Source organism: Myxocyprinus asiaticus, chromosome 35, assembly GCF_019703515.2.
Source record: "Myxocyprinus asiaticus isolate MX2 ecotype Aquarium Trade chromosome 35, UBuf_Myxa_2, whole genome shotgun sequence".
In the NCBI taxonomy this organism is placed as follows: Eukaryota; Metazoa; Chordata; class Actinopteri; order Cypriniformes; family Catostomidae; genus Myxocyprinus; species Myxocyprinus asiaticus.
The window spans coordinates 21,418,793-21,432,166 of NC_059378.1; the positions used below are offsets into that span (position 1 = coordinate 21,418,793).

Consider the following 13,374-nt stretch of genomic DNA (forward strand, 5'->3'; position numbering starts at 1 on the left):
CCCCCATTGAGCCTACTTGCACAGATCCTGTGCAAGGTCAGGGAGGACGAGGAGCAGGTCGTCCTGGTAACACCCTACTGGCCCACCCAGATGTGGTTCTCTGACCTCACGCTCCTCGCGACGGCCCCCCCCCCCGGCGAATTCCCCTGAGTAAGGACCTTCTTTCTCAGGAATGGGGCGCCATCTGGCACCCGCACCCAGACCTCTGGAATCTCCATGTCTGGCCCCTGGACCTGTGGTGGCAGACATGATCACTCAGGCTAGGGCCCCCTCTATGAGGTGCCTGTACGCCTTTAAGTGGCATCTGTTTGCTAAGTGGTGTTCTTCTCTACTCTCTACTCTTCTTCTACTCTCTTTGGAGATTGCCCTCCTGACTGCGCTCACTTCCATCAAGAGGGTAGGAGACCTGCAAGCGTTCTCTGTCAGCAAAACATGCCTGGAGTTTGGTCCGGGCTACTCTCATGTGATCCTGAGACCCTGACTGGGCTATGTGCCCAAGGTTCCCACGACCCCTTTTAGGGATCAGGTGGTGAACCTGCGAGCACTGCCCCAGGAGGAGGCAGACCCAGCCCTGTCGTTGCTGTGTCCGGTGCACGCTTTACGCATCTATTTGGATCGCACGCAGAGCTTTAGAATCTCTGAGCAGCTCTTTGTCTGCTTTGGTGCACAGCGGAAAGGAAGCGCTGTCTCCAAGCAGAGGATCGCCCACTGGCTCATTGATGCCATAGCTATGGCATATCACGCCCAGGACGTGCCGCCCTCGGTAGGGCTACGAGCCAATTCTACCAGGGGTATAGCGGCCTCCTGAGCCCTGGCCAGGGGTGCCTCTCTAACAGACATTTGCAGAGCAGCAGGCTGGGCAACACCCAACACCTTCTACAACCTCTGGGTGGAACCGGTTTCGTCCCAGGTAGTGGCATGCAATGCAAGCGGATAAGCCCGGGATAGCCGGCCAGGTGTATCGCTTGCACATTGCGCCTTCCACTTCTTTTGAGCTGAAGACGTGCGCCATTAATTGCCAGAAGTGTCCACAAACTACATTCCCTGGTTGACTTTCTCCGAGCCCTGTGGCAGTCGAGTTTTCGGAGAGACTCGCACGTGCTAACTAAGAACCCGGTTCTGGGGTAGGTACTCCGCATGTGGCGGTTCCCTGTAAGGTAAACCCCATGCGATGTATATCTTCTGCTAATTCGTTTCCTTGTTGGCAAACTGCATCTTCCTTGGGCAGAGCCCCTCTGCCATATTCTCCATGTTTGTAGTAACTCCTCCCCCATTGGGTAGGATCTACCTTGAGACTCTCCACATGGTCGGCAAGATCTTTTTTTAGGGAGTGGAAAAAAAGAAGGGGAAAAGAGGCCACGACTGGGTTAGCCTGTCTCTATCTTTTGGGTAGTCGACTTGTCCCCAAATACATGTTGACCTGGTGTGCTGGCTACGAGGCACACAGTGGTCTGCCCATCACACACCACCAGTTCACATAACACAGTTCAGCCAGTTGTGGCGTTTCGTATAGGGACCCCTAGTGTCACTACATCGACACAACGTCAAGCGAGTGACAGATAGGGAACGTCATGGTTACTTGTGTAACCTCTGTTCCCTGATGGAGGGAATGAGACGTTGTGTCCCTCCTGCCACAACGCTGAACTATCTGCTGAAATGGCCGGACCTTGTCTCGGCTCCTCAGCATAAAACCTGAATGAGTGGTTGCATACTAGCTCCTTTTATACCCGTATGTCCGGGGTAGTGGCATGCAAATACCACTCGCCAATTTTTATTGGCCTTTTATCAAAGACCAGAGGTGTTTTGGGCTCCCAAGAGTGACCCCTAATGTTACTATATCGACACAACATCTCGTTCCCTCCATCATGGAACGGAGGTTACACAAGTAACCATGACGATTTGATGCATTACGTTGAGCCCCATATAACGTCCCATCGCACAAAACAGTCACGGGAAGAATAGATGCTCTATATGAAAAATCTGCTTCTTCACTTTAAGACAGACTGTCAAAGACAGCGAAGATAGCTATCACTACGGACTCATGGACCTCGCTGACCACTGAATCCTATATAACACTAATTTGCCATTACATTTCTGAATGGAAAATACATAGTTCAGTGTTAGAGACGCGCAGTTTTGACGAATGACACAACACTGTGAACGTAGCCAACTACCTAAAAGATGCAACAGAACAGTGGCTGTCAAGCTCGGAGAAAGTAACTGCGTGTGTTCATGATAACGCTAATAACATGGTTTTGGTGAATCGAGGTCTTTGGGAATCAGTGCCCTGCTTCGCACACACCCTGCAGCTAGACAACAACGAAGGCTTCAGCGTTGCTTCTGTAAAAAGCATGATAGTTGCCAGCAGCCAGTTGGTGGCACATTTTCACCACAGCACAGTGGCTATAGCGGCACTTCGCCAGAAACAACAACAGCAGAAAGTACCCGAACACAAACTTATCCAGCACTGTCGCATGCGGTGGAATTCTGTGTGCGATATGTTCAAACGTCTTTTGGAACAGAGATGGACTGTGTGTGCTGTTCTGTCAGATCGCAATATTACAAAACTTGCAGATGCGAAGACACTTGATTTGAAAGATGAGCACTGGCAGATTGTAGAAAAACTGATACCCGTTCTCCAGTCTCTGAAGTGCGCCACAACAACAATGTGCAGTGAGACGCATGTTTTCATTTGGATGGTCTATCAGATCACACATAGCCTCATCACTAAACACCTAAACACACAGACCAGTGAGTCTCCAAGAGTGTCGGAGTTCAAGACAGCCGTGGCAGAATCTCTGAAACGGCGCATAGTCACTGTTGCTGAGGATCCTGAGAAAGTGGCTCTACCTCTGATTGCAGCAACATTGGATCCAAGACACAAACATCTGAAGTTTCTTGAGACAGAGCTTCGAAAGCAAGTAAAGGAGAATCTGAAACAGCTTTACGACACCGTTACAAATTCTGTCACACCCATACAAAGTGACTCTCCTCCAGATCGAGCAGCAATTACAGCGCTCAACATTCTTGTTGGTGAGGATTACGGTGCGAGTGATTTTTGTTAGCGTGACACCGAAATCGAAAGTTACTTCAGTGAGCCATGCATCTCCGTAAACCAGGATCCTTTACTGTGGTGGAAGGTAAATGAGAATCAGTTTACAAAGCTAAGCATCCTTGCCCAGTGGTACTTAGCTGTTCCTGCAACAGCTGTTCCAGCGGAGTGTGTTTTTTCCACCACCGGCCTAATTGTGAATCGACTCCGCACATGCCTCTCACCTGTGCATGTAGACCGACTCCTCTTTTTGAAAAAAAATATGTAGGCTGTGGCCTATATTTAAGTTTCATCAGTCATGGTAAATATACAGCATGTTTTTGTAAATGAGTTTTATAAATCATTCCATCTCTGTTTTATTTACCATTAGCAGTCGTTTGGTTAAACTTGTTAAACTTTTTTCTTTAGCTTTGAAAATAAAAACTAAGCTGTTCGTTTTTGTTGTTGTTTCAATATTTCACAGTTGAAATATGCTGCTAAAGTAATACTGAAGACAACGTTTTATTTAAAAATTACAGTTGAATAAAGTAGCCTAAAAGCAAAGTATCCTGTATGTTCATTTTTAAATCACATTTGATAATAAAAACACAGAGACAAGTAATATTAAATAAATTAGAAGCCTATATAAAATAATATATAATAAAACATGCATCGGCTCTACTTTTACTTACCTTAATTCTGCATTCGTTATTGTAAGTATTTCAGAAATAGCCTATATTCGGAGAGACGATGAAAATCAACACTTTTTTTTTTTTTGTCATAGTTTTTATCTTGTGATGAAAATATCCTTTAAATTTTATTCATAATTCATCAATAATCATAATGTGTAGTTCAGTAATTTAAGTAGGTTTTACTCTGACTAAAATGTCGTAATTTTAGCCAATATATAGGCGATGTCAGCAATCACTTGATAAAGTAGATGAAAATACTGTAATGTAATCTGCCATATACATAACATTATGAGAACACTATAGAATGTTGTGAATTCTTTTTGCTTTACTTGCCCGTGTTTCAGCGCGCTGTTAGAAGAGCGCATCCACAACGGGAGTTACACTCTCTGGCTATTGCACGTAATTGCATTTGCATCCTTTTGTGCAGATACAAGTTGTAATGTTATGTTAATGTTGTGTATCTAGGATATCTGATTAATCTCATAGGATGTGTCATAGAAGGGGCTTCAGTTTACTGGAGTTCATTTACTCTTCAGCTTCAGCTCATGCAGCTATTCTATTTCAGATGTTTCTTTTTCGATAACATTGATGCAGCATAAGCAGTGTTATTTTTTTCTAGTCATACGTTCATGTTTTCATAGACATGTTTTCATGTCATTTTTATTTGTCAACATTAATTTTCGTAACAATCTTAAACTATTTTCATTATCTCCATGACGGACACGCCCCCGCACACGCCCCGCCCCCGAGCACTCAAGTACTCATTTTTTGAGACCTATCAATGATCGAAATAAGAAATTGACAAAAATGCCCATCCCTTATATATATATATATATATATATATATATATATATATATATATATATATATATATATATATATATATATATATATATATATATAATATATTTATTATTATTATACATACAGTAGACAAATGCAGGTACTGTATCTTTAAATAAAGAATTAATAGTATGTCCTGTTAAACAATATAAATCTTTGAAGCTTAACAGCTCTGTTCCTACTTTTTGTCAACATTGTCAGAATTCACGAAAAAAAAAAAAAGTATAAAATAGGACCATATTAAAGTTAGCCTTTCTCCTGAAGGTCCTCTTTCACCTGCTATGAGGTTAACAAGGTCACACAGGCACGGGTGAGTTTATAGTGTAAATATACAGTTAATTCAGAAAGTATTCAGACCCCTTTGTTATGTTGCAGCCTTATGCTAAAATGCTTTAAATTATTATTTTTTTTTTTTTTTCACATCAATCTACACTCCATACCCCATAATGACAAAGCAAAACCAGATTTTTGATTTGAGTCCACCTGTGGCAAATTAAATTGATTGGACGTGATTTGGAAAGGCACACTCCTGTCTATATAAGGTCTTACAGCTGAAAATGCATATCAGAGCAAAAAAACAAGCCATGAGGAAAAAGGAACCACCTGCAGAGGATTGTGTCAAGGCACAGATCTGGGGAAGAATACAAAAACATTTTGGCTGCTTAGAAGGTTCCCAAGAGCACAGTGGCCACCATAATTCTAAAGAAGTTTGGAACAACCAGGACTCTTCCTAGAGCTCGCCACCTGGCCAAACTGAGCAATCGGGGGAAAAGGGCCTTGGTAAGAGATGACCAAGAACCCGATGGTCACTCTGGTTGAGCTCCAGAGATCATGTGTGGAGATGGGAGAAACTTGCAGAAGGACAACCATTCACCAAACGTAATGTGAATACCCCTGAATATTTTTAAGGACCCCTTGAAATCAAAATCAAAGTTTTGTAGCTCTAGTTCATGTCTTTTAGCTTTGAAGCCAACTACCGTGTATACTAATTTACCAAAACACTGACAAAAATCACTTTTAGCAGATACATGTATTTAAAATTTACAGTCTCCCTCTATCTGGAATACAGACCTAAAATATTGATGACTCACATCGTACTTAGTTATTGTGTCCAGTCAGATGCTCTCTAGAACAAGAATGTCCCTCCCCCTAATACCACCTGCCTCTGAATAGTGATAGCAAGTAGCAAATCATGTTCATGACTGTGATGTAAAGTAAAGACTATTGACTATTTAAAGCTAGAGTATGCAATTTATACCAGAAGCATTTTTTGTTATACTGGTCTCTTTGCATCCTGACAGCAATCAAAAAAATCAAGTGCTCTGATACACACACACACACAAAAAAATTATCTGTGGCAGTCACAGGTTTGTAAAATGCCTGTCCAATCATTTAGTTCAGCCCGAATGCAATGGTTGAATTCAGGGGCAGACTTTCTGGCCCAGAGCAGCCCACCAAATCCGGCCAGCAACATACCACTAAATATTTAAGTGTTGCAGCATTAAACTTAGGTAGGACGTAACCCTACGTATGAACTAAATATTTACGGAAGACTCTGACCAGGAGTAACTGTTGGAATAAATAAGCACACTGATATTTTATGTCATCAGTGAGCTAATGTTTTGCGTGACAGGCATCAATCATTTCGACATACAGTATGATGTTGACATTTACACTTTTGCATTCACGAGAGAGAGAAAAAAACATGCTTTTAAGTGGCTTTTCAGCATGAATCCATTCAAACGGTGCCGTTTTTAGGGTGCGTTGCCCGGTGTCAAGTTTCAACACATTCAAAATACATATAGGATATTAAAATGAATAAATATCTACTTTTCCAGCCTGTTCTATTTTTATCACCCCTTATTTATTTTAGATACAGTTCCTATATATTGTTATTTACACAGGGCAAATATACTATTTATCAAATCTATTTTTATTACGTATTGTATTTTAATGGGGATATAATTTATTACATCTGACAGTTACGTGAGCAAACAAGGTTTGAACATCAACCGTAACATGATCAAATTGAAGTTCACGGCATTTTAACACTTCTGTGTGCAAATTTGAAGGCTGTTTATTGGATCAATGCAGGTAAACGTCATATTATGCGACTATGCATTACTTTACGGAAAGCTTACGACCTACTAGTCAAGTCTTGCCTTAAGAACAGGTGGTGCAACCAAATTAAGCTCTGGCTTAGTTACAAACTAACTAGTAGTTACTAAGCCCTTAGTGTGAACTTTATGTCCTAACTTATGTGAGACCTTACGCACAGCTGGTGCAACCCTAACCAGGGCGGCTGCCTATATCACCTGTAAGGCGGGCCGGTACTTGCGCAGCAGCGGGAAGGCCCAAATTACCCAGCGGCCCACCGGGAACAGCCCGGTGCTCCCTATGGGCAGTCTGCCCCTGATTAGATGGCCTACCTGCCTGTCTACCTCCGCACACTCTGACCGTGCACTCAATGGTGTGAGTTGGGGGCAGAACTATTTGACTGTCTGAACAACTGTAGGCAAGGGGCGTATTCAGAGCTGTTTTTAAAACAACGTTTATTTTTGCAATTCCATTGGGTGGCACTAGTGTTGCAGAAATTACATACTCAAGCTTTAATGTAAACAAGGGATCAGCCCTTTGATATGTCCTGCCCCAACTCCCTGTTAAACACAGGAAAAACAACTCCACTCGTCAAGCCAGTTCATGCAGATTTAACAGATTAGTCTAAAATAATTCCTTGATAGATTAACTTTAATTATATCAGTTCTGTTGCCTGTTTCGTCTCAGCAAAGTGCTTTTCAAGGCAAGTCAGTCCACTCGGCCGCCATCTTTGGAACGCTTCTGGGCAGTTTATTTTTTATGGATACAGACAGGATATAAGTACACCTATCTACTTGAATGGGGAAGGATTTCAATTAAATAACATATTTCAAATCAGCAGTAAAATCTGACAATATTTGTATCATAAATTGTGCTTCTTTAGCTCAGATCACACTAAAAAAACACTATTTTTCAGGCTGGTCGAGCATGCGCATTAACAAGTTGACTAAGAGATTTACACTGGCAGCCAAAAGTTTGGAATAATGTACAGATTTTGCTCTTATGGAAAGAAATTGGTACTTTTATTCCCCAAAGTGGCATTCAACTGATCAATTTCAAGCACTGTATAGCCTTCATTCCTCAAAACAAGGATTGACTGAGTTTCTAGAGAAAGCTGTTTCTTTTTTTTGCCATTTTTGACCTAATATTGACCTTAAGACATGCCAGTCTATTGCATAATATGGCAACTCAAAAACAAACACAAAAACAATGTTAAGCTTCATTTAATGAACCAAACAGCTTCCAGCAGTGTTTGATATAATGGCAAGTGATTTTCTAGTACCAAATTAGCAATTTAGCATGATTAAAATAGTGATGGTGCTGTTTTTTACATCAGCAATGTCCTGACTATACTTTGTGATCAGTTGAATGCCACTTTGGTGAAATAAAGTACCAATTTCCTTCTGAAACAGCAAAATTATTAATTATTCCAAACGTTTGGCCGCCAGAGTATGTATATAAAAGGCTCTTTTACCAGTAAGGCAGGACTTGTTTTTCTACATCTGCCATATTGGGAGTTCCCATTTCTCCCATTCATTTTAATACAAGTAATCCATCTTGGACTAAATAGAGTACCTTAGAATCACAGTTAGTATCTAGTCGTAGAAAGCTCTTCAAGATCAGTGTTGCAAAATGGCACATAAAACATCTTATCTTAAGAAGGCTTGAGAAAAGAGAAAGTTCAGAGAGTGACTTATGACCTCTGCCACCCTTACACCCACTGTGCCACCTTGATACCCACTGTTATCGGTCCTCAAGTGAGAGGGCTCTATCCCTTTCTCTCTCTTTAATGTCCTGCACAGATTGACTGTCTTTTGCTGGGTCTCCCATCACCAAAGATGCACAAGTGCCAACAATGACAGTGAATGGTCAACATGGCACTGTACCAGCAAGCTCATAGTCTCTTGTAGCAGTACACACACAAACATTGCCTTCCTCTCTGTATTGAAAACCTCTAATAAACACACCCAATACTGCACTTATTAGTCTCAGTACAGGATATATCTGCATTAACTGGCATTCTTTTGAAATTGTTACTTCATGTTGGTCTCAGTAGCTATGTTTATATATGCAGCCGGATAATCCAATAATAAATAGTCCACGGGTCCGGTTTGGGTCCGGGTAGTACATTTCTGGATCTCTTTGGGTTCGGGCACAAATTTTTGGACCTGTGAAAACCCCTAATACAAACACCAGATTTTTTTTCAGCACACACACAGAACAGATAGCTAGGGGACCGTGAAGAGATATTTGTGGAATTTGACAAAAAGTGTATTGGATTAAAATGACTTACTCCAACTTTAAACCCCCTAAAGTTTCTCAAAAAGCGAGGAAAAAAGGGAGGGAGAGGGATAAAGGGTCTTCTGTTGCCCACTCTGTTGCTTTAGACCCCTATTCTCAGACAGAGAGAGAGTGTTCACCCTGTTAAGATCACCCTGTCCCCTCATTTACTGGTATCTTAGAGGTGGTGGGCATTGTAGTGTGCTGTTACCAAGCAACTGTGCAATGCTAATCGGTACACTAACACAGAGAATATCTGATGAGAATCTGAATAACCTCTGATTTCAGCTTGATCTAATAAAATAGTGACTGTGGTAACAATAACATCACGTGATTACACAAATCACGGCAGTTCTGAGGCTAAATGTCCACAGTGTGGTGCTAAAAGTGAGTTAAATGTGTATTGTACTTTACTGTTACTGTAGACTGCGTAAACTGCGTATAGACAGCGGTGGAACTGCAACTCTGTACATATCGTAAATGGGTCATTCTTATTATTCAGTGACATTCCGGTCTATGATTGATATCTAGGAAACATATTTGTAAACTAATATTTATGATTTTATTTCTGTTAGCATAAATACTGTATATTGAAATGTTTAATTATATTAATTTCCCATATATCTTCCCATAACAGGGTGGACATGTTATGCTTGAGCATATGACTAACACCACAAAATAAAAGGAAACATAAAACAATTGAGTTATAAACTTCAAATAATTCATTTCAAATAATTTTTCAGAATGGGTGATGTACACCTCCAGTGTGTGTGATGTAATTTCCTAACATACAGTATATCTTCAGTGAAAGGTCATAGTATCATGACATATCAGGGTGCGCAATAAATCAAGGGACACACAAAAAAACTTCCACTATCGGTGTTAAAATTACACATTTACCACAAATGAATACATGTTAGTGAGAGAATGTAACACTAAACTCTTAACTGTATGAGCATTTATATTTGTCAAAGATAATTGGTGTGCAGTTTTGGGACATTATATAATGACACAGTGCAATAGAAAAGGGTTTCAATTATTTAAAATGTAACTTCTAAGCTCACAGAAGTATGTAACATTATAATTTTTTTTTAATTCTTTTTAACAAGGCTATCAAAATTTTAATCGGGTGAAATTAAACAATATAAATACCACACACACTTGTAATGGGGACTTAAATGACACAGAATTGTAAGAATGACTCGTTTACAGCCGTTCCTGTGCGAGACGCTGCTTTACATTTGAAAAACAGCTCAGACAGACGCAAAAACGCGTTCAGTGTGAACATCCCCTACTAAACTTAAAATACAACGCTTTAATACAACGACCAGGAAGAAGAGAGAAAGGGAGAGAAAAAGGCTTAACATGAAAATAGTGTATTTCTCCTTGGATTAGTGTTGTTGTTTTGGCAGTAAATGGTGTTTATCATAAGGAAAATGTAAGAAAATCATGTTGTTTTAACTACACCTGTACTGCTGTACTTTTTTTTTTTTTTTAATTAATGCAGTAATCCAGTTTTTCTTACCCCTCTCTCTCTCTCTCTCTCTAGCAGAACGAGCTCTGACATATGCAATAAAATGTAATGGCATGTCATGAATAGGTGCGTTTACTGGTGTTTTAAAATCCCAATGGTGGAAAACAATTAACATGCACTCGAATGCTATATGATTTTGACAAAATCTTCTTGCTTCTGACAGAAAACACGCGCTGATTGTCACTGATCGTCCGTGATCGCCGATATCTCACACATCTCACATGAAAGGTGTCTGTGTTTCAGGTCAGTTTCGCTCGATTTGTGAAACATTCTCAGTAGTTTGGGTGTGTGACGCTAAAATACGGGACAAACGGCATCGTGTATAGATTTCATACAGAACGCAATCACGGGATAATTTCTTATTTTACAGGACATTTGGCATATTTTGTTAATTCATTTTTCCTGATACTGCTTCAGCGTGAGGATGACTCTCTCTCTTTCTCTCTCTCTCTCTCTCCACTCACTGTCATAAATTCCCTCCGTCGTTGATGGCGACGACAATTGTTGTCAGAGGCGGAGAATGGCAGAATTCAAGTGATAATGCACCAATTACAACAAAGAATCTCCAGTTTCACAAAACAGCATCCAATACAGTTAAAGGGAAACTAACGACAGTAGATTATGGACTCCTGAAGCAGCAAAATAAGTGGTTATACCGAGGGTATAAGCAAATATTGATCCTTAGAAGTCATTATACTCAAACAGCCCTGGGAAAAAAGTAAGCATACGGCGTATACGTGCGTATGGCCCCGACTACACCACTGGCTTACAGCACCTTTAAAGTATGTGTCATATAGTTCTGACAGGAATGACAACGAGGCTGTGAGGGATAGAAGTACAGTCTCTTCAATGGATTAAACAATTGTACAAAGTGTTTTTGGATGGTTCTGCTGACGAAACATTGAAAAATATTTTTCCAAGAAATTTCAGTAGACAAAAACTCCAGACAAGTTCAGTTGTGAAAAATGTAATGGGATCTAGGAGCTTTATACAGCTTTAAATAGTGCATGTCATTAAAGAGATGGTAAGTATATCCCTTACAGCCTCATTTTCATTTAAAAAAATCAGAGATGGCACTAATGTGAATATTGCCTATTAAAGCCTACATTAGAAAGAAACGTGATTAGGTTAAACGTAAAGAAAGTTTTAAGTTAAATGCATCCATGCAATAACCAAATCCTACAAAACTTCTCTATATGTTTGAACAGTGACTCCCTGCAGATAATCTAATCAGCTCTACAGTGCACACAGGAAAACTCCAATCAAGAAAGTATGTTTTTGGCTCATTGTCAGAGTGCTGAGTATGATCACAGAATCTTTCATGAAGCACTGGACAGTCTACACTAAGTGTATCATCCTTGCATCAGTGTGTTTGTGTGTGCATGTGTACGTGTGTACACATACCGTTTATGGTTCATGAGCAACTCCCGGTGAAGTTCCTGGTGGCTTTTAGAGGTTTTCACTGGATTAACCAGCTTTTTGGGCTTGATGAGTTCATTGTCCCCTGTCATGTAATCAGGCTGAGGAGCATAACTGGCTACCGGAGGGATCTCACGATGAGGATAACTAAATGGATCCCTGTCTGGAATTCTCGGCTGGTGAGGCTGTTCCCATTGGATATCAGCATAGGCTGAGGCTGAGAGAGAGAAAATAATGTGAGAGGAAAGAGTGAGAATAATGCAAAAGAGAACATAACAACAGGAAGTAACATGGTGTTCTATAAACAAACCAAGTTAGTTCCACATTTTTTGCCACCCAATGTGTTCAATTCCAGACAAGCATCAATATGCTGCAAATGTTCATATTTGCAAAGCAGCGAGAAAAAAAAAAAAAAAGCTTTTGTTTTTGTATTAGAATTGAAATGTTTTGGTTTCAGTACTGTTATGTTTAGGGTTTGGGCTATTAATGTACTACTCAAATGTTTCTGAAAACCAGACTTTCAAGTCACAACAATTTAAATAATATGTTTGTTTGTTTTTGGGGTTTTTTCTTGCACAGTGCACAGTTCCAGATTCAGCCACTGGGAAGAGCAGTCAGGACATTCAGAAAGCATACACCGATCTTTGCAAACAAAACATTCAACCTCCTGTTGCTGATTTTTCATGAGATCAGTCTACCACAGAGACCTTTTACTATTCACCATGTAACGAATGCCATTTACTTTACTCTATGGATTGAAGCTCTGACCCCATAATGCAGCCCATCCCCAGTGCATCATTGGTAGAGCCACTCCTTTCTGGACAGAACAGATTAAAAGTGTAGTGATCCATGCTAAATTGACAGCAGATCAGGTGTCATATGCATTGATGCTTGCTCTGAACAATGCTTTGCTTGGAGGAGGAACCAGAGACATTCTCCGCCATTCAATATTAAAAAAGCTGAGCTCAGTTCTTAGCACTTCTCAATCAGAGTCTATGAGAAGAGGAGATGATAATGATGATGACAGTAAGATGATATAAAGAGAATCCATGCATGTAAAAGTGTTTTGGCCCCAGTATTTGGTATCAGAGATGAACAAGTGCTTTTCTGAGTTTTCAATGACTGCAATACATTCTTGAGAGTACGGTAATATGAATTTTAAGGATGTGCTTAATTGGCATAAAAATAATGCAGGAAAAAAAATATATCTATCTATCTATCTATATATATATATATCCTAAAAATAGGTCTTAATAGAAAATATAATTTCTTTTTTTTCTTTTGATTTTGGGGTGGAATGTGACCCAGACACGTTTTCATGAGATAATTTTTTTTTTTTACCTATACGCTACATATTTTAACTCCAAAACCAAAAGCTCTTTTTGCGCACAATACATTTCAAAATATTGTTTATAAAATACCTGTAACAAGTTCAAAGGAATGAGAAAGCCGGAGATGGTGATTCCAACTTAGGAATG

The 13,374-nt window shown here is 40.1% G+C and overlaps 1 protein-coding gene across 2 annotated transcripts in view; it reads right to left on the bottom strand.

Annotated features, from left to right (window-relative positions):
• Positions 1 to 13,374, bottom strand: part of LOC127426330 (protein FAM107B-like) — an 89,855-nt gene that overhangs the window by 27,895 nt on the left and 48,586 nt on the right. For both annotated transcript variants that reach the window (XM_051673078.1, XM_051673079.1), the window contains one exon: positions 11,882 to 12,113. In XM_051673078.1, coding sequence (XP_051529038.1) covers positions 11,882 to 12,113 — 232 coding nt within the window. The remainder of the gene's footprint in view (positions 1 to 11,881; positions 12,114 to 13,374) is intronic.